The sequence below is a fragment of the Suillus discolor genome (genome assembly GCF_016758755.1).
Source record: "Suillus discolor strain FC423 chromosome Unknown F5147scaffold_25, whole genome shotgun sequence".
In the NCBI taxonomy this organism is placed as follows: domain Eukaryota; kingdom Fungi; phylum Basidiomycota; class Agaricomycetes; order Boletales; family Suillaceae; genus Suillus; species Suillus discolor.
Genome location: NW_024541272.1, coordinates 336871 through 356897, shown reverse-complemented (window position 1 = coordinate 356897; position 20027 = coordinate 336871). Strand labels below are relative to the sequence as shown.

Below are 20027 nucleotides of genomic sequence, written 5' to 3'. Positions count from 1 at the left end.
ATCGCTCGCCTAGAATGGAAAGGTGTACACAAGTAACGGCTAATAAACATCAGCTTCATATGCTGAGTAGACACTGAAAATGGAATTTCATAAAGCATACCCTTAGCACTTTTTGAGCGACAACATCCAGTTCGGAATAGTGCAAAGAACATGCATCCCATTTATAGTCTTCACTTCCGAGTTAGCAGCCAGCGTGAAATTCGGTTCACCGTGACACACATTGGGTCGATGTTGATCATGTGCTTGTAAAACGAGTCCACGTTCCAACGTCCTCCATGAGTACTAGTCATCCTCTTTTGCAATGGAGTGCTTCCATTACTCGTGGTGAGAGTCTGCTTTGATGGAGTGTGCATGTTTCTTTGCTGGATGAAAATACACGTTCGTACAGCACAGGATGCCTGAGCTGGCATGACCGTGACATCCATAGCAACGAGTGGATAGACTCTTTCCATGCGCTGAAATTGACCTCAGTGCCTTCCTTCGTTATGTGAAGGAAAAGTAGAGCTCACCGTGACCTCCCAGAAGCAAACAGTCATGTGCGCGTGTGTGACTGATGATGCTTGACCTGTGTGAGCTTAAGCCTGAGCTGCACAGGAGACGGTGCTAGTAGCAGCGAAGGTTTGAGGATGGGCAACGGAGGAGCAGAGTAATTAAGGAAATGCTAGAGATGCGAGTAGTAAGTACTACTCTAATGAATCACCAAATCACAGGCGAGATTTAGCATTTCATTTGGCAGTTCGTTCCTAATAGAGTGGTATTGAACTGCCTCATTTTCAAACCAAATTGAACTCACCTTGAGGTCACCTCGGTTCGACAGCAACACTAGTGGGAAGAGAGTTTTGATCCTAATTGATGACACTGCTACGATTGGTACTAATTCGGCCAACGGATGAGAAATGAACTTTGGCATTACTACTAGCAATTTATAGTACACCCAGATTACATCATGTGTCAGATACTGCTTGATCAAGCTTTTCGGTACATCCCAGACAACATTTGATCAAAGATCGACTTTCGATCACCGACCAAGGAAGAAATGTAGTCCACATACTGATCATACACTGCCTTAACTCTGTTAATCGGAAAGTCGTTGGCAACTGCATTTTCCCAGCCTGCATGTGAGAGTTTCTCTAACTCCAAACAACATATTGCAGCTGAAAAGGTGAAGGCGTGTCCAAAATGAGTTTTCCAGTTACCTGTGTTCGTGCGAAGATAATCCAAGTATTTCTTTGTTACTAGCATATATTCCAGTAGGGCAGTGACTGAAGAGTGTGCCAACGGCGCATGGACTGATTCGACATGACCGTCTTCCACAGGCCACTGAAATAATCACAAGATGTCAGAGGAAATGTGATTGTTAAAATAAGTTGCTTACACGAATATTTACATCAAAGGATGAAGTGTTTTCCACCAGATTGCCAAACCTAGCATTTTGCGATGCTTGCATGTCTGCGTTGGTCATCAACAGTTCGGCCAAAGATTGGTTTGATGCAAGTACAACGGTCGGTACTGCCTTCTGAAAGTCAGAGTGAATATTCTTCACGATTCCCTTCAATCTGCCGATGAAAAGTTGACCCTCATGTGTCATTTTCCATGCATTGAGGCCCACTGTTTCTTCATTGATAAGTCACGCAACAAGAAATTGGTAGAAAGTAAATACCATCAGAACCAATCGCAGTATCAAGTGCTGCATTCACCGTCGTAGTAATTTCATCCGGGGTGGGGAAAAGGCCCATCTCAAAGACCCTCTGCATCATGCTGCTATGAGCCAGCTTCTTCTTGTTCTTGAGTACATCCGGTGCTATAGTGACGGGTTCCATTTTGGATGCCCCATGTGTTCCTGTGGGGTGTGCATGCTTTGTATCACCAAAAGCTGTGAACCATTGGCTATCACGCTTATGACTTGTACGGATGCTTCTGACGTGGCCCAAATTTTCGGTTATATTTGCCTGAAAAGTAGTGATGGGGGGCTCCGAGCTGTGGGTGTCGGACAAGGAAAAACAGGGGTGAAAATGTTGAGAGTCGAACGACGGCGGTGCCTGCAACTGCGGCTGTGAGGGGGGGAGCCCCAAGCTCGAGCTTCCGTATTGCACAGGCGCTGATTGTGGTACGGGCGCTTGCCACTGGGGTAGCGAGGGGGGTATTATCCCTGAGCTTGGGCCTTCAAATTGTGGGTGCCACTGCGGCAGCAAGGGGGGGAATCGCCCTAAGTTCAATGAGACTTCAAGTTGGGCAGGCACTAGCTGTGGGACTGGCCTTGGATTCAAGCCTCCAAATTGTGCTGGCACCATTGGCTGCCACTGGGGCAGTGACAGGATGATTAGCCCTGAGTTCTGGCCTTCAGGTTGCGTCGACTCTGGCTGTGACATGGACGCTTCAGAGTTAAAGCCTGGGTGACCGCGGCTGCCACGAGTAAGTGTCTGCGATTGCGGCATCGAGTAGTTGACATGATACAGCCCTGGATTAAAGTTGAAACTGCAGAAAAAACCCGATTGATCACCTGAAAACTTACCTTGGTCGGTCTGAGGATCACTGTCACCGTTGCCTGGTACGGTTATCAGGTCAAGATCAGGCTGTGACTGCAGCTGCAATCCATGGGTTGAAGTTTGGGGATCAAACCAAGGCTGGTGACCGAATTGGGCTTGCCATGCCTGGGAGTCTGCCATTCTATGGTTGACTCGACGTGACCAGTGAGGTTGGGATGATGACTCGGATAAACTTTGTCGAAGAAATAGTAGTAGTAGTAATGTCGCAGATCAAAACTCAATTTATCACTGCCACTGGCAGAGGGTTAGGTTCTAATGAATTGGTCCAACTTGTCCGAGTTGTCCAAGTTCCATCACAATTTCTGGCTCATGCCGGTGTCATGGCTCGAAAGGACGTGGTGGAAATTTGATCTTCACTTACCTCATCTAACCACCTGACCCCAGCCTGATGTGGCCAGACTGGGCAGGAAGCGTTTGATTGTCAGGGTTGCCTTCCAGACATTCTAGTCACCAATACCCTAGAGTAATCTCTGTCACCTTGAGGTAGTAGGTTTTTGGGGTTTCATCCATAGTTCAATGACCCCGAATACTACCACCAGTTCTAGATGGCGGCTAACGATCATGCAATGCTCCACTTGATTGAGTTAGTAAGCACTAGTCAGCTTTTATTGATGTAATGGCGGTTGCGCCGACACCGCTTTGAATTGATTTTGCCTTGCCTCGTGATTCACTTAGATAATGATTGTGGCATGTGACAACATATCTCATCTATTTCTTAATTGAATTGTGACGACCGTGAACAGTGGACAGGAACTGGTGACATCGCAAAGCGGGAATTAGTCCAATTAATAGGGCAAGCGAAAATGATACGAAATCGGGAATCGATGGGCAGGGGAAAATATGCAGGGCAAATAACAATGAAAACAGTGAAAAATACAGGAGAATAAAAAAACAGGCGATAGGGTGGAAAAGACATGCAAATGAGAAAGGAAAAGCAAAGACAGTTGAGCAGCACTACAGATGAATTCAGCTTCTGCTTCGAGTAAGCTGCATTTACATCCACACAACAGGACAAGTACAAGGTCAACGCAGAACGGTTGTAGAGCATGACAGGGCTGTGGATGAAGAATTCTGACAAGGCCACCTGTGTTAGCATCATGTACTGATCTTTCTCCTGCACATTTTAGGATGTGCATAAATTCTGGGTGAAAAGGTTAGCGCAAAGTACTACTAGTAGTCGAAATGAAACCACTTAATTTTTGCAGCACCCTGCGGACGGACACATGAAACAGCTATGTGAAAAAGCCACTCCCAGGGCATCAAAAACTTAAAAGACTCACGGAAGAAATACTTCAAGTCCTCGAAGATCTGGCAAAGCTTGAGGAAGCGACAAAGATAGGGAAGTGTCGATGAGAGCTTGTGGCCTAGAAAATCGTGCTAATAATTTCCATGTGGATGCGGACATGCCTGACTCTAGCCTGTTTTCATATCTGTTTGATTTGTGATGGCGCAATCAGGGAAATTTGAGCAACAAAGGGGCTTTGCGCAAGGGGTGAGTGCGAGGCATAGTACATGTCGAAGTCATATACGTCTTCCTGAACACAGGTGCTGGTGTCCGTGTAGTGTTCGGGTAAGGATGATGGGGCAGGGGGGTGGAGATGTCAATCCTGTTACGCTGACCGTCAGTTGGCGTGTGCGAACTAGGATAGGTCTTCTCAGCGACGACTCGAGTGAGTCTACTGAAGCTGAGGGTGGTTCTCAGCTTGACGGAATGTCAAGGGTTCCTCCGGTGATCTCGGTAAGACGGTGCTCGTCGAGATATAGGGCTAGCGGATACGGCTAAGAAGCGGGGAGCGACTTAGAAGTGCGGTCTTAGGCAGCTGAGCTGGGAGGCTTAGCTGAACAAGTTCTGGGATGAACCTAGTAGATTAAAGTAAAGTCTAAGTACAATAATCTGTCTACTTATATGTGCTACATGTAAGTGTTCAAGCTCAGTCTGTAATCTATAGTATATCTAGGATCTATGATAACAAGACATGAGGTCAGATAAGGTACATGAGGCTTAACCTCTGATCAAGCATGCAGCACCAAGTGCGACTGCGCATAAGTACATGAGGCGCCAAGGGCGCTCTGGATCTTCATGAAGCGACATGTGGTATACATGCGCTGATCTAGGGTGACCATGAGGCGTACAGCCTCCATGGATCAGGTACAAGGCCAGGGGCGGTGTCACAGCGCCAGGGGTGGTGTCACAGCGGTCCAGACTGCTGTCTTTCTAAGTGCAGGCGGTGTTCCGCTGCGTTCAGAGTCTAGCAGGGCGGAGGCTGGTGTAGGCAGAGCTGGGGCTCCTGTAGGTGTTACGGATGCCTGTAACAAATCCTGGTAGACCCTCAGGCCTCAGGGCCCAGGGTCGGATGAATTAAGGGGCCCTTTGACTGATAGGGAATAAACAAATCAGTACATCAAGCCGGGCACTCCAAATACACAGTACTCACATAACCCTCGCCCAAATTGGCCACGTCCTTGTATTTGATATCTCCAATGGCGGTGCAGCTTGTGAGTGTTTGAGTGGCAGTCACGGTAGGCTTGGCATTGGATGAGATGCCACAGTGGCAGAAGCTTCTAGCCGCTGCGGCTGTTCGATGTGGGCTCATGCTCCGAGTAGCCTAGTGATCAAGTCCAATGGCACGGTTAAGCTTCAGTTGCCGCTGAAATTTGAATGGCTTGAAATGGCGAGTCGGCCACGTACTAGTAGTTGACAGTCGGAAGTTAGCGGCTCCGAGTCCATGTTAGAGTGGTAGTGACATGAAGTCAAGACATGGATCATAGTGTTGCAACATGTACCTAATTATCTAAAGATAACCACCAACAGAAACTCATGGAAATTACTCGGTGCTTTTCCTGATGGGAGGTCTGAATGGGGTGACCTTGGTAAATGAGGTGACATTGGCCGGCGGCCGCATCAGGGAAACGTAATTCACTACAGAGTGCAACACAACGCTCTGTAGCATTCTGTAGCACAATCAAACCCGCCGATTGACTTAATCATATCTCCTCTGCGGCTTTGACAGACATATAATGTCTCATGAGATCTCAGAAGAAGTTCTGAAACCTCATGAGGCATTGAGACCCGATATCAAAACTCTGACCGTATCAGAACAGCCAGACTCGTCTCCTCCGTTTGCATGGTATCCGCATTTCAAGTTCATTACTTTTTCGGGCGGTAACGTCGCATATAGTACCTTGAACTTATGGCAATCCGGAAGTTCGCTGACAAGTATCTAGGTATTAATACGGTTTATGTTCAAAAGCGCCTCAGCTTTTCAAACTCAGTTATTTCCCACTTGCTTCGCCAGCCCATACGAGCATATGGAGCAACATGAACATGCACTTCCACACTCCTCCAAACTCTACCAGGGGATCTACTCCTGACTATGAGGGCAAGGATGAACTTAGGCAACATACCGCTGGCCTTTTGCACAAACTCGAGCAGGATAGCCCCCCTGCTCTCAACAATATGACTCCGAGTCGTCCTCCCTCACGAAATGTACACACCACCTTGAAACATGCAAGGTCACGATCACTTGACTCAACATATGATTCATCTGATGATGGTATAACTGAACCAATAACCCCTCCTCCAATACTATGCCAGTTATCTCGTTTTGTGAAGCGCGCAAAGACGGACCCCAAGCCTTATCAGAGGGATGTTGCCGACGCACTCGGTTCCCTTTTTCTTGAAAATCAATCATGTCCTGACAACTCTGCGAGTCAGGTAGTCCTTCCTGAGGCATGTTTATCTATATATTGTTTGTGCATTGTTTATTGACACACTTTCATACTAGGGCAACGTTGAGCTTGAGGATGACTTGCAGCAGTTGTCTCCCGAGGCCGTGGCTCAAGCTGTTGTCACGATGCACGCTGAGGTTGAATTCAGGTGTGTACGTGCTCTGGCAAGAGCTCATGAAATCAATGCAACAGCTCAATGCTTGAGGTTACTTCACATGGTTCTTGAGGATGAAGGTGAAATATACGCAAATGCTGCTTTAGAACCCTTGGACACCTCGATTGGAGAAATCATCAAGTGTACCAAGAATCAGACCAGAGACGACATTAATTTAGGTGTCGCCGCATATAGCAGAGAGGTGATGTCCTTCGCTGCTGCAGACTCACAGTTGGATCACTTTGAGGGTACCTGTTACGACTGGGATAGGTCGAGCTGTCTTAGTCCGAGTGGACTGAGATTCGGCGAGACAGACATGGTTCTTCTCTCGATTGAGAGGTCAAAGGTTTCTGGCTAAGGCGAGTATCGGCGACTCCCTTAGAATAATGGTTCTTTAGATAGCAAGGTTGGAGGCCTTACTAAAGGACTATGTTCCAGGTAAAACCCAGTAGATTAAAGTAAGGAATACAAGTGGTACGCTATGTGTCTAAATAGCGAGTGTTCAAGCGGAGCTTGTAAATGGCGTATCAAGATAGAAGGCAGACAGCCCGCTTTGATAAGAGATAACAAACATGATGCGGACAGCCCACTTGATAAGAGATAAGGGCTATGCATGGTGACGGTTACTGGAACGGAAAGTGAGCTTGGCGATAATGTGAGTAAGGGTTTGGAAAGTAATCGGACGTTCAGTAGCGGATATGACAAAGGACCACTGTCTGGTAACGAAGGAAAAGTTAGGGGAATAGGTATACCGTAACATTACCCCCGTATTATGGTCGATGTCACCGGCTTCGACGTCACTAGTTGTCCTGGTTTGCGTAGTAGATGGGGTCAGCGTCGGCATTGTGGAACTCTAGTTCCTCCGGCTGCACCAAGTACTCCCTATTGGCGCGCTCAAGATCCTCTTCTTCCTTCTTATCCTTTTCTGCTTCCCACGTGGCTAACACGTCGTAGAAGCCCTCGTCGGTGTAAACCAACGGAAAGTCAGGCTTGTTGGTGTCGAAGGGGCAGTAAATGGAGAAATGTCCAGGCTTCGTGTCGCCACAGAAGTGGCAGTAATACAAGGGGCAATTCTTGTGCTTGTGACCGAGCTTCTTGCAAAGTCAGCAAATGAAATTGGCGTCGGCGATAGTGCCGACGATCTGCTTTAGTGAGGGGGTTCTAATGGTGATACTGGAGGCGGGTGCAGGGGAAGATTCCTTAGTGAGGTCGATGACCTCGCGTTTCTTTCCTTTGGATGATTTGTTCTTGGTTACGCCGTGAACGATGGCTCTGTTGCGGAGCTTTCTTCTATAGACTTCGTTGGGCGCTGGGACAGGTACTGGGAGAGCGTTCCCTCCAATCGAAGTTGGATCAGGTAGAACAGCGGGGGGAGTATGAGTAAAAGGAGGCAGCGGGCGGCCGACTTCGAAGGAGTTTCGATCAGCAACAGTCTGTATAATTTTCTTGCAGATAGTGCTAAAACCAAGAGGGAATAGCTGAAGCATAAGCGAGCGAATGCACTGCTGGACGTGGTTGCAGGAGAGTCAGAGGGCGTCGTTTGATATGTGGGCAAATTCTTCCTCAAGGTGTTGGGTGGCTCTGATGATGTGGATATAGGTGGCGGCGACGCCGGCTGGGACTGCTGGTTGGGCGTTAAGATATGTTTCGATCTCGAGGGCGTGGGCAATGGAAAAGATGGTGGTCTTGACGATGATGTCATCTTCAATGCTGACAACATTGTTGGAAAATGGGGATTCGCTGAGGATGGAGGTGCTGGATTCAGTAGGAGAGGAGTTTTGTTGGGAAGACATGTTTTTGTAAAAGTGGGAACTGATCAACCTAGTTCAACCTGTGCCTCCTTTTATATGTGGTAAGGAGGTCTTCGGCGTTTTCCATATTTTCCGCTGGAATCCATTCGTTGCTTCCAGAAGAGTATCCTTTCCAGGACACGAGATAGCGTCTTCGTTTACCCGTACCCTTGTGACTCAGGATGGCTTCAACTTCGTATTCTTCTATTTGATTGACTATATCCGGAGGTGGTTCTTCGTAGTTCGGCCCGTGGATTTCTGTCTCTTGATAGGAGGATAGTTCGGAAGCATGGAATGTGGGGTGAACTTTCCATTGTTCAGGAAGTTTCAGTGTGAACGTGATTGGCGATAAGACTGCGGTTATGGGGAATGGTCCGTGTCGTTTGGGCGCAAGCTTTCTGGATGGAAGAGTAGTCATGAGATTAGCTGCGGATAACCAGACCTTATCTCCTATCTTCCATGGCAGGTACTTCTTTTTATGCGTTCTTTCTGCCATTCGCTGCATAGCGATATTGTGACAGGAAATAGCTTCTTCTCTGATCTTCTGTAGGGCACGGACTCTTTCTTCTATGGCAGGTGTGTCGGATGACGACAGTACATGGGGAATACCGCGAGGTTCGTATCCCATCATGAGGAAGAACGGAGATGCATTCCTCGCTTCATGTTTCCAATGATTGTGCACAAATTCAGCGAGAGGTAGGTGATCTGACCATTCGTAGGGATTACTCCTGCAGTATATGCGAAGATATGTTTCTATTTCTTGATTGAGTCGTTCTGTCTGTCCATCAGTCTGCGGGTGGTACGCCGTGGAGGTGGCGATTTGGTATCCTAGAAGGCGTGCTAATTCTCTCGAGAACTTCGATATAAACTGGGGTCCTCGGTCTGAGATCACTTTCTCGTGAAGTCCGAAACACTTAAACACATTTTTGAAAAATAGTTTAGCCACTCCTTCAGAAGAGATGTTCTTGTTACAAGGAGAAATAATCACCCCCTTCATAAGGCCATGGTCGACCACGACCATAAGGGAATCAAAACCATTGGAGACAGGAAGGTCGGTGACCAAGTCGACAGAGACCTGGGAAAAGGGTCGCGTAGCGGAGGAGGGGATGGGAACAAGAGGGGGGGTAACAGGGTGAGTGTCGGCCTTCATCTGCTGACAGAGGGCACACCCAGCGACGTAGGAGCGAATGAAGGTGCCCATAGCGGGCCACCAATAGTCACGTTTGACGAGTTCTTCAGTTTTAAACCGACCGGGATGGCCGGCCATGGGATGGTCATGGTGCCGCAGCAACACGGCTGATCTATGCGAGGGCGGGACGTAGGCGCAGGCTTTATAATAAAGTACCCCTTCAGAGATTTTCCAATCAGAGAGGGCCGATTTCATCGGTGGTAAACAAAGCCCGTCCAGGGCATCGCTAGCGGTAGAGAAGATCGGGTCGTCTAGAGAGTTCGCGGCAAGGGCGGTGGAAAGCTCGTCGAGCAACCTGATGAACATAGAGTCAGGGAGGAGTACGCGATCTTCATTGTCGTGTGCCCCGAGGCCATGATCTGGTCGTCGGGAAAGGGCGTCAGGCACGGCAAGTTTAGTGCCTGGTACGTGGTGCAATCCTAAATCGTAATTGGACAGAACGAGCTGCCAATGCGCTTGTCTCCGAGAAAGCTTCTGTGCTTTCGAGAAGTAGAGGAGATTTAAATGATCCGTGAAGACGAGAATGGGATGAGGGTTCCCTTCTAAATAATGACGCCATTCATTGAGAGCGCGTATAATAGCGAGTAGCTCGCGGTCGAAGATTTCATAATTCCGTTCGGTGGGGTTGAAGGATTGCGAAATGTATTCGCAAGGATGATAAACGCCATTTTCATCCGTCTGGAGAAGTATGGCTCCAGTTGCTACAAGAGAAGCGTCCATAGCAAGGGCAAACTGACACGTAGGGTCAGGGTTGCGTAGCACAGGCTTTGTCGTGAAACAGTGTTTGAGCTTATCGAAAGAGTCTTGAGAATCGGCGGTCCAAGCAAAAACTTGATCCTTTCGAGTGAGATTGATAAGTGGTCAGGCGATGTCGGAGTAGTGAGATACGAATGCTCTGTAAAAGTTGCAAAATCCAAGGAAGGAGCGAACATCTTTTACAGAGGTTGGAGTTGGCCAGTCCTTTATTCCGTCAACCTTGGCGTGTTCCATGGCTACTTCTCCTGGACGAATAACCATCTCGAGGTATTGCACTTCTTTTGCATCGAAAGTGCATTTTTCCGGTTTTACGAACAGCTGTTCCTTGCGAAGAACTTCTAATACTCTTTTGGTTCGTTCGCGATGTTCTGAAAGATCCGAGGAAAAGATGAGTAGGTCGTCCATGTATATGACGATCCATCCTTCATTTATTTCGTTTTGGAAGCGGTTATTCATGTAGGACTGGAAAGTGGCGGGGGAGTTCGTCAGTCTGAAGAACATGACAGTAGGTTCGAACAGGCCTTCCTCGGTTGTGAAAGCGGCTTTCCATCTATCATCGGGATGAATTCTGATGTTGTTATAGCCAGAACGTATATCAATCTTGGTGAAATATTGGGCTTTGTAGAGCCGTTCGATAAGGGTCTTTGGGAGAGGGAGCGGGTACTGGTTGCGGACGGTCCAGTCATTGAGATACTGGTAGTCCTGGCAGGGGCGAAGTTCACCGCTTTTCTTTCCTACGAAGAAGAATCCACTGGCTTGTGGGGACTTCGAAGGTATAATGAATCCTTTCTCCGTGTTCTCTTTGATGAAAGTTTTCACTGCTTCCCTTTCCTTTCCTGACAGTGGGTAGATTTTGGACGTTCGTGGTAAGAATCCGGGTTTTAGATCAATCCAATGATCTATACCAGGTCGTTCTGGGGGTAGTTTATTGAGACCGTCTTTTGCAAAAATGTCGGCATAGGTGTGTAGATAGGATGGGACGAGTTCCTCGAAAGTTTTCTTCATTTTTTCTTTCTCTCCGGCAATAGCAAATTCTTGAGCTTTATTGCTAGTCTTCGAGTATTTTTGCTCTTGTTTAGAAGTACCATCCTTCGTGAGAGGGGTGTCGAAAGAAATGTCGGAGATTACTCTGACTTGGGAACCATCTGGGGAGTATTCAATTAAGATGTCTTCATCGTTTAAAGGATAGAGGGAGGGGTTGACGACCGGTGGTGCGTAATTTTCTGACCATACGTCTTCTTTAGTGTCATAGTCCGGTTCATCTTGATCCGGTACAAGGCGGGGGAGTTCTTCTTCAGTAACTTCCTCCACGGAAGCTCGAGGGTAAACAGGTGCTGCAGGGGTTTTTTTCAACTTGGAATTCTTCCATTCACGAGACACTTCTTTTTCGAGTGGAGTGGTGTGAGAGGTGAATAGCGGCAAAAGACCGTGCCTTTTTCTGGATCGATCGATCTTCTTCTCGAGCTGGAGTGATTGCTCGTTTGATGGAAGGGACAGTTCTTTACTTGTCCAGTTGATCATTGGATTTAGTGCTTTTAACCATGGGAATCCGAGCAAAATTTTATCTTTCTTTGCAAGTTTGGTTATGTTGAACTTCCCTATCATGGTTCTTTCGTCGATTTTGACAGTGAGGACGCAATAGCGGGATATTAGCCCTCCTTTCGCATCTGATCCATCAGCGGTTGTGACCAAAAAAGGTTTCGAGAGTTTATGGGTCTTGATCCTGTGTAGTTTGCAGAACGCTTCACTGATGAAGGTTCCACTTGCTCCAGAGTCAACGACCATTGAGGTGTCGATGGTTTTCATACGCTTGGTTGAGATGATCGTAGCGGGAACGCGGAGTTCCTTTTTATTTCCAAGTGATTGTACAAGTCGTATGGGAATAGAAGATACTGACATCGATGCAGTCTTCTGTTTCAAAAATCCATCTCTACGAAGCGTCGGTTGACTTCTTCTTCCTCATCACTGCTCTCCTCCTTCTCCACCTTCCTTCGGACGGGCATCTTCTGTTTTTTATCTTCCCTAGGGTGGAACGTGGTGTCGTTGGCGCGATGCCCTGTCTGGTGACAGTTAAAGCAGCGTCCTTCTTTCAGGTGTCTCTTCACCTCGGACTCGGAGAGTCGGTCTACTTCCATGGCGTCATTCCTGCGAGGGGTGAAGTGGCGGTCTCCGTACTTCTTCTTCTTCTTCTGATAATGGGCAGGGTTTTCTCGTTTCTGTATGGCTTTCAATCTCTGGAAGGCATTGTCCAGGTTGATACATGTGGCGATGACGGTTTCGAAGTCGTCTAGACTTTCTCCAGTGTGGTAGAGGTTGTTGCGAAGTCCTACATCAAGACCTTCACGGAAGAACTCTACTTTGGTGACGTTCTCTGTTATCCCTGCTTTGTGGGCTAGGAGGCGATAATTGGAGATGTACGTGTGGAGGTCCCCCTTCATTTCAAGGGCTCGGACTTTAGCCATGGCTGTTCCAGCTGGGTCTATAGCTCCGAAGGCTTCTTTGAATGCGACTTTAAAGTCGTCCCAGCTGCCGTATCCGACGAGGTTTCCGGCAGTGTTCTTTCTTTTGGAGTTCTGTGCAGTCTCCATAAATCTTCTTTCCAAGCGGCTGCATTGCTTTTGGTCATAAACGAGAGTGCGAAGATCACTTTCTTCTTATCACTGTCATAGATTTTGTCGTTGATATCTAGGTACGCGTTACAGTTTAACATGAACCTGTGCGATTCGTCGCGGTCTCCATCAAATTCCGGGGGGGAACCGATCTTGATCTCTACTTCCTTGGTAGTAGTCGTCATGGCGTTTAACGGTGGTATAGGCGGTAATGTGCCTAGGTTCAGGGCTCCGATCAAAGGAGTTAATGAAGTCGTGGTGTCAAGGGACGTCGCAGATGGCGGCGTCTTATGATGGGACTTTAATCTTTTGTTACGACTGGGATAGGTCGAGCTGTCTTAGTCCGAGTGGACTGAGATTCGGCGAGACAGACGTGGTTCTTCTCTCGATTGAGAGGTCAAAGGTTTCTGGCTAAGGCGAGTATCGGCGACTCCCTTAGAATAATGGTTCTTTAGATAGCAAGGTTGGAGGCCTTACTAAAGGACTATGTTCCAGGTAAAACCCAGTAGATTAAAGTAAGGAATACAAGTGGTACGCTATGTGTCTAAATAGCGAGTGTTCAAGCGGAGCTTGTAAATGGCGTATCAAGATAGAAGGCAGACAGCCCGCTTTGATAAGAGATAACAAACATGATGCGGACAGCCTGCTTGATAAGAGATAAGGGCTATGCATGGTGACGGTTACTGGAACGGAAAGTGAGCTTGGCGATAATGTGAGTAAGGGTTTGGAAAGTAATCGGACGTTCAGTAGCGGATATGACAAAGGACCACTGTCTGGTAATGAAGGAAAAGTTAGGGGAATAGGTATACCGTAACAGTACCGCTCATGTGTCTTTTCATCTAGCCAGCAATGTGGCTGCTGACGAACATTGACAAGGCATATTATCGGACAGGTTGAAGTTGAACCATATTCCCAAGGACTTGGCCGAAGAACGTTCAGGTTATTCAAGACCAAGAAATTCTGTCGATGTGATTCAAGCTCAAGTAATTACTGTATCAATCATCTCATGGTTGTACTGATCTTGCGTGACAGATAACCTAACCGTTGGATTTGAGCAATGGAGTTGACGTGTTACAGAAGAAGTTGAGTCATTGTTCTTACTGTAATATGCAGGATCGATGTGTTTCATAATCCTTTTTGTAATTCTATGCTGTCTCTTCAAGCCTTGTGCCAATTTGTCCAACTTGTCATTGATTTTCCAGGTAGTACAAACAGAACACGCACTACAATACTTTCATGCGAGTGCCAGAGTGCCACTCATGGTGAAACCTTCCATCTTAATACTAACAAAGTCTTGGTTATCAACGTTCAAACGTTCATGACGGACTCCATGAAATCTTCCTTCGGTTGCATTTTAGCACAGCATTAACTAATTTCAACAACGGTGCTAGTACTAGCTGATCACCGTGACTTAGCTGCTTTCCATATGGACTCGGATGAGTCCAAGTCAATATTGAGTTGAAGTATCCGGCGAGTCAGTCCTTGTGCTGGGCAGTCACGGTATCATGCAATTCTTAGAAACTCTCTGGATTCTACTTCTGCTTTTTTCGATGGTATCTTGCGGAGCCCAAGGTTGCTCTTGGGAGCGGTCAACAGACAACCGAGGACTCAATAGGCATCGCGCCTCTTGCAAATTTTCAAAGAGATTCACCATTCTTGCAAGCCAGAAGAGACTACAATGAGCAAAAGATGCAACTTTCGCAAATTTAACTCCAAACCCATCAACATTGAACACATCGCAAGTGAGTCACTTTCGCCAGGGCTGGATAGGCTCAAAATTTAATGTTCTTGGCCTTTGTCAACAGAGAATCTTTCCAGTGAGGTCCTCGCAAGCGTCAAGAGTTCATCTCAGACCAAGAATAGCCTCTTGTAAACCTCTGGCAAGACTCAGGTCTATCACAGCTTATCACGGTACATCAGTTGATGCCCCCACGGCCAATCTCGCAGTCTCCGAGTTGCAGCACCCTTTCAACGAGACAGACTTGGAAATGGAACAAAACTATCTTGACGGTGCAATGGACTTGGAGGACCTTAATTTTGGAAACAGGTTTGATGGTAATTCGGATGCTATGCATGCATACTATGCAGCTGCTGTATTTAATATTCGCTAATTAACCCTCACTATTTCAGAAGAACCCACAGTGCTTCCCGGAAGACGTATTCCGAGGCAGTTCAACGACATGGAGCATTCGGCCGAGGATATTGACAATAGCGACAATGTTCCATCACTTCCACCCCAATCCAGGATCCGACGTGTCATTCTAAAACTAAGAGATACACTACAGACCTCCTTCGATTCGTTTGGACTCTCCCGGTTATACCCTCGTCGTCCCTCCTTCAAGCCGGATAGATTTATTCCTTCTTCGTTACTTGCAAGATCCTGTCCAACAGTTGTGCAAGAACCTGGCTCCCCTGCGAATATTTTTCCGCCTCCCTACCCATTTACTAATATGTCCGTTTATCGCCTTATGACCTGTATGAATTCGGGCAGCCACCGGAAATTGGAAGCTGAGGTTCAGAGCCTCATTAAAGATGTTCTGCAGGCCGACGATTTTGACGTCAAACACCTTGACAGTTTCTTGGTAAAAAGGAGCTTACAACAATTGGACAGGGACGGGAGTGGGGAGGAAATATATTTTCCTGATGATTGGGTTGAGGCCAGCATCACTATTGACATCCCAATGAAGTCAAGGGAGGAAGGGCCTAAGACGCACACTATCCCCGGACTTCATTATCGGCCCCTCATTGAAGTAATACATGCTGCATTCGCAGATATACAAGCAGGCACATTCCATCCATTTCCTTTCAAACGGTTATGGAAGGATCCCTTAGACGGGCATCAGGAGCGAATTTTTGATGAGCTCTACTCTTCTGATGCCTGGCTGCAAGCTCAGGACGAGCTCCAGAAGTTGCCAAAGGAGTCTGGCTGTTCACTGGAATACGTCATAGTGGGTCTCATGTTTTTTTCCGACGCCACTCATCTGGCAAACTTTGGAACTGCGAAAGCTTGGCCGCTTTACCTTTATTTCGGAAATTTGACGAAGTACACTCAGTCTTTGCCTCAATCTGGAGCATGCCACCTAGTAGGCTTTTTGCCTTCAGTAAGTTCTCCTAACTATGGGACACTCATTTATCGTGATTTATTGCATTAACCTTCCTTATCAGCTTCCTGACAATGTCAAAGATACTCTGAGCAGCCTGTTTCACATCTCGAAGAGTGGTATGGCAGCACTTCACACCCACTGCCACAGGGAATTGTTCCATGGATGCTGGGAAATCTTGCTTGATGAAGACTTTGTTCACGCATACCGTCATGGTATTATTCTAAGATGTGCTGATGGGGTGCTGCGAAGAGTGTTTCCCCAAATATTTACGTATTCGGCTGATTATCCAGAGAAGTACTCCCTTGCCTTGATTAAAATTGTCGGATTACTCATGAGTTTCAGGGTTTTAATCGCGACTATAAAAGATATGGGCTCATGTGCATGCCCTCGTTGTCTCATGCCGAAGAGTTTATTTAGTTCTCTTGGTTTACTAAAAGACATGAAAAGTTGTGTGTCCAAACTCCGAGTATATGCTATGGATAAGGTCGTTCAGGCACATGAATTCATCTACAACTTGGGAAATACTGTAGATGGTGTAAAAGTTCAACACACTCTCGGGGAGGGTCCTTGGGTACCCACTGTGGTAAGTGTAAATGGTTCCTCGCAATTTATGATCAGCTTAAACTCGCAATTTGTAGAATCGATTTGTTGAAAAGCTTGGACCGCTTGGCCTTGACACGTTCCGCATGCTTGTTGTCGACTTCATGCATGAATGTGAACTGGGCACTTGGAAATCACTTTTCACACACCTTATCTGCATTCTCTATGCCCTTCCTGTGGGGACTCAGCTGGTCGCAGCCCTCAACAGCAGGTACGGAGATTTCATATGGAGTGCTGTTGCTTGCTAACTACATGTCATCAACTCTCAATCTCACTTTAGATCTCGCCAGGTCCCAACATTTGGTAATGGCGTAATCCGAACGTTTGCAAACAATACCTCAGAAATGAAGAAATTGGCAGCACGTGACTTCGAAGATATTTTACAGGTCTGTTTGCATTCTTCATTTGTCTGCAATGGGCTCACTGTTGTGTTCTTTGTCGCCAGTGTGCTATTCCAGTTTTCGAAGGACTATTTCCCCCCAAGCATGATCGAGCCATGCAATCTCTGCTATACCGATTTGTGCAGTGGCATGCACTTGCCAAGCTCCGCATTCACACGGAGTCCACTGTGACTTTTCTTGAGGAGATCTTCAAAAAACTAACCCAGAAGTTGTGTAAGTTCCAATGCGATACCTGTTCCGCCTTCAATACTACAGAATTACCCAAGGAGAAAGCAGCTCGCCACCGAAGGTTAGCTCAACGCTCTGAAACTAATACAACTCCTTCAGAATCAAGTGGTGCGGGGCTAAAGATGTTCAACCTTAGCACATACAAGTTCCATCCAATGGGAGATTATGTGAGGACCATTAGGCTCTTTGGGAGCACGGATTCTTTCACTACTCAGATGGTGCGTATGTGTTGTGTTTCTACTATCTACCAGAAATTAAGTTTGTTTAGGGGGAGCTGACTCACAGAGCTTTAGAGGCATTTTATCCATTAACCAGCAAATTAGACACCCCGGCGCAGTTAGCCAAGCACGAGCACAGGCGCCATGTACTTCGATGGGTGGCAGAAGCAGGAGCCATATCCTCCTCTGACAGCGGATTACCTGTTGATGGAGTCCCCCCTTCGATATCTCCTAGAAAGCATCATGATATCACAACTAATCAGAGCAATCCAGTTGATCTATTCGCATTCCTTCACCAACATACCGATGATCCGGCCATTAAGGTAAAGTAGCATCGCAGTGCGGGTGTGCCTTACATTTCTCTGACGCTGGTTGTCAGAACTTCATACTGAAACTTAAGGATCACATCCTTTTTAGGCTGCAGAAGCTTGACATAGGCTATTGCGATCACATCTTCACAGCTGAAGAACACAACTCCATCATTATTCCTAACAACGCAATTTACTCAGTCCAAACTATGCGGGTTCATTACACCGCGTACGACCTCAGATGTGAGTATGACACCATCAATCCTAGAACTCACGGTGATGTCATGGTGCTTTCGGGCGAGACAGCGCCTAGTCACCCATATTGGTATGCCCGTGTATTAGGTATTTATCACACAGAAACCTGGCTCAATGATGGCGGTCGACCTGCAAAGCAAGTCCTTGAACTTCTTTGGGTCAGATGGTTGGCACCATTGGAGAATCATCCATCGGGCATCAGTCATGCTAGTCTTCCAAAGCTTGCGTTTGTGGAGGAATCTGACCCGGACGCATTTGGGTTTCTTGATCCATCACAAGTAGTTCGAGGAGCTCACTTGATCCCTGCGTTCGCTTCGGGACACGGTATAAGCTCACTTCGTTTTGGAAAATCATTAGCTCGTGCTGTGGGGGAGTTAGATGACTGGGAAGCACATTATGTTGGGATGTGAGTGTAAATTATCCTTCTTATGGCGCATTGACCCTGAACCTTTGAACCAGATTTGTTGACCGGGACATGTTTGTCCGTTATACTCATTTAGGTGTCGCACATCCGATCATGTCCCGGAGGATAATCAGAGACTCTGAGTCAGCGATACTAGCCAACACCATGGATATTGTCGATGAGGATGATGATGACCATGAAGAGGTCAGTGATGGTAATAATCATGGAGACTCCGATGATCAAAATGAGGGTAGTGATGAAGATTTGGAGGATGAAGATGAGGGCGATGATGAGTTTACTGATGGAGAGCTGGAAGATGAAAACGAGAGAGACAAGGATAATGATGACAACTCCCTTTCTTTCTAAATCTGTTGAGATCAAGGCCCGAGTCTTCCATTTATTCTTGCAAGTCCTGCTACTACACGCAATATAATCTTTCGACATAGTACTATATCAAATGCTATTCCCACTAATACGGTAGATGTGTATCATCCCAGGTGACAAGATCGTAATGACGGTTACACCGTCAACCGCCAAAAACCTATTGGAGAGCCCAAAAATGGTCAAGGTGTCAATGAGCCCTGAGATATTTATAATATAATTTTCTCACCATCTGTGTGAGAGATTTGATTTCGAGCTATTCGAGAGCTGGGAAAGATATATAACAGTGTTCTGAAAAAAGTAAACGAGAATTTAAAATGAAATACGGCAGGTTCGAACTCACGCATTCCACTTGGAGCATTGTAAGTTCACAACAACACTATACCGTTTGGCTATCAGTGCTTATATATCTGATGTTGCTAATAGTATATCACCACCTCTAGGTCATCTCATAAATTTCGCTAAGTCTCGCAGCGCAGGCATCTTGATCAGTGTAACAATCTACCATACACAAAGCAGTTTTTCAGAAATTCAAGTTCTATATGATGTATTTGCCTTCAGTATGCTCAGGGAAATGGAACTTGGTGTATTTTGTGTAGGATACACATAGTCAATACTAACGAGCTACCTTGACTTCATCATGAAATTCTAGCTAGGATGTTCATGCGAGCTTTTTCATAGGTATGCCATAGGTCTGATGCTTAGACCTATGAACTAGCCCTGGATTGGACCAAATTTGAGCTGTAACCAATCTGTTGCACAGGTCGGGAAAAAAAACCTTTGGTAAAGATCTGATCTATTAGCTTTACAGCATTATTTATTTATTTATGTACCATATCTATATTCAACCTTGTATCTGCCTAGTTGCCGGGTGTTGTAAATAGTTTTCTCAGTATATCGCTATGGCCTAAAGCAGCAGCTGGTGGTGTAACTGCCAGTCCCAGACTCCGCCCGGCTGTATCAGTAATGTATTCCCTCATCTCAACTCCTCAGCTCAGAACTATGGTCGTCCTGAGAGCAAACCAGATACATTCAAATAACTATTTTTTAACATAAGGCACCACTAGGGATCCACACAGGTATACCCCGGGGTGTCAGGGACCTGACCCACACCCACACACTTCATGCGGGTGCAGGCTTTTGGAGGGTATGGCCAGCTCATACCCTCACCTGCACCTGTGCAGGGTTTACCCATGGATAGTACATATAAATATTAAGTCAGAGATATGAAAAAAACCATTGTAAAAAAGGACTCACTAAGACACTGCGAACAGCGGGCAATGACTTTGATCAGCATGGCTCGAGCTCGATGGAGGATCGACACACTGCGAATGGCAGACAACAACTTTGATCAGC

At 46.6% G+C, this 20027-nt stretch overlaps 2 protein-coding genes across 2 annotated transcripts; one reads left to right on the top strand and one right to left on the bottom strand.

The window, feature by feature from the left end:
- Window positions 1-966: 966 nt before the first annotated feature.
- F5147DRAFT_773329 (uncharacterized protein) lies at window positions 967-2666 on the bottom strand (the record flags this gene model as incomplete). Its single annotated transcript, XM_041441451.1, has 4 exons — window positions 967-1320; window positions 1376-1608; window positions 1661-2458; window positions 2513-2666. 4 exons carry the CDS (start codon window positions 2664-2666, stop codon window positions 967-969), a joined length of 1539 nt encoding a protein of 512 aa, XP_041293237.1.
- Window positions 2667-5564: 2898 nt separating this feature from the next.
- Window positions 5565-6787, top strand: F5147DRAFT_773328 (uncharacterized protein; the record flags this gene model as incomplete). Its single annotated transcript, XM_041441450.1, has 3 exons — window positions 5565-5751; window positions 5798-6261; window positions 6332-6787. 3 exons carry the CDS (start codon window positions 5565-5567, stop codon window positions 6785-6787), a joined length of 1107 nt encoding a protein of 368 aa, XP_041293236.1.
- Window positions 6788-20027: the final 13240 nt, after the last annotated feature.